This window comes from Myotis lucifugus, unplaced genomic scaffold (genome assembly GCF_000147115.1).
Source record: "Myotis lucifugus unplaced genomic scaffold, Myoluc2.0 scaffold_151, whole genome shotgun sequence".
Taxonomy (NCBI): domain Eukaryota; kingdom Metazoa; phylum Chordata; class Mammalia; order Chiroptera; family Vespertilionidae; genus Myotis; species Myotis lucifugus.
This window is the reverse complement of record NW_005871199.1, coordinates 1,579,385-1,580,487: the sequence shown is the minus strand read 5'-3', so window position 1 is coordinate 1,580,487 and position 1,103 is coordinate 1,579,385. Positions and strand designations below refer to the sequence as shown.

Sequence of the window (1,103 nt, the reverse complement as noted above, 5' to 3'; positions counted from 1 at the left end):
TCTGAGGATAGCAGAACCACCAACATAACGGAAGGAATAGGAGTTCCTGATCATTATGGAACTACCATGCTAATTCTGGGTTCTGTCAGAAAGGAAGAAGAATGAATACTGAATAAGGCAGTTAGCAGTGTCTGTCATATCTAGAGGCTACTGAACTCTAGTTGTATGCTAGTTATTTATGGAGGTTAGGGCCTGAAATTATGATCTTGTAGGCAAAGATGATAATGATGGTATTGCGATGGTAAGGCAAGAAGATACTGATGCTGGAGGCACAGTATGAAAGAATATAGCATGGAGTAAGAAGTGTAGAAAATGGCCAACTGTGCACAAAGAAGTTCAATGAATGATTTTGACACAAAAACATGAAATCAACCTTTTCAGTGTGTCATCAAGAATAATCTTGAAAAAAGCCCTAGCTGGGTTGGCTCAGTGGGTTAAAGATTCTCTCTCATCATTGATGTTTCTATCTCTCCCTCCCTCTCTGAAATCAATAAAAATGTATTTTTTTTAAAAAAGAATAATCTTTAAAAGAAAAAGCAAGAATACTATTTAGAGATTATTTGTAGCCACAGGGGGAGTGGTTTAGAAAAAATTATGCACATTTTAGAAACAAGGCAAACAGATGACATGATCTTTTAATGCCAGGCTAGAGCATTTTCCAAGCAAAGTCAGCCTGGGGTCACCAGGTCATCTTGGGGAGTCTAATTTTGTTTGATTAGCGCCCAGAAGTCTTACAACCCTCAGGAGTGAGAAGGCAGCCCTGGCCAGGGTGGCTCGGCTGGGCGTCAGCCTGTGCACCAAGCGATTACCATTTGGATTCCTGGTCCAGGGCACTTGCGGGGGACTGCGGGCTCTCTCCTGGGGACGGAGGTGGAGGTGGGGGTGGGGGAGGGTGGAGGGGTTGGGGGTGGGGGTGGGAGGGGGTGGGGGAGGCGGGGTGCAGGAGGCAGCTGATCAAGGGGATGCTTTCCCTTTCAATGTTTCTCTCTCGGTTCCTCTCTGTAAAAATCACAACTGGTATTTTTTTAAAAACTTGCTCTTTAAAAAACCAATGGGAGCTCATTTGCGGATATGCAAAAAATAAATTCCAGGGCCCCCGACGC

At 44.4% G+C, this 1,103-nt stretch overlaps 1 protein-coding gene across 1 annotated transcript in view; it reads left to right on the top strand.

Annotated features, from left to right (window-relative positions):
- The first annotated feature begins 218 nt into the window (after nucleotides 1-218).
- MCL1 (MCL1, BCL2 family apoptosis regulator) overlaps nucleotides 219-1,103 on the top strand; it is a 6,044-nt gene continuing 5,159 nt past the window's right edge. The window contains 1 exon segment of the mRNA XM_023759310.1: nucleotides 219-241. Coding sequence (XP_023615078.1) covers nucleotides 219-241 — 23 coding nt within the window.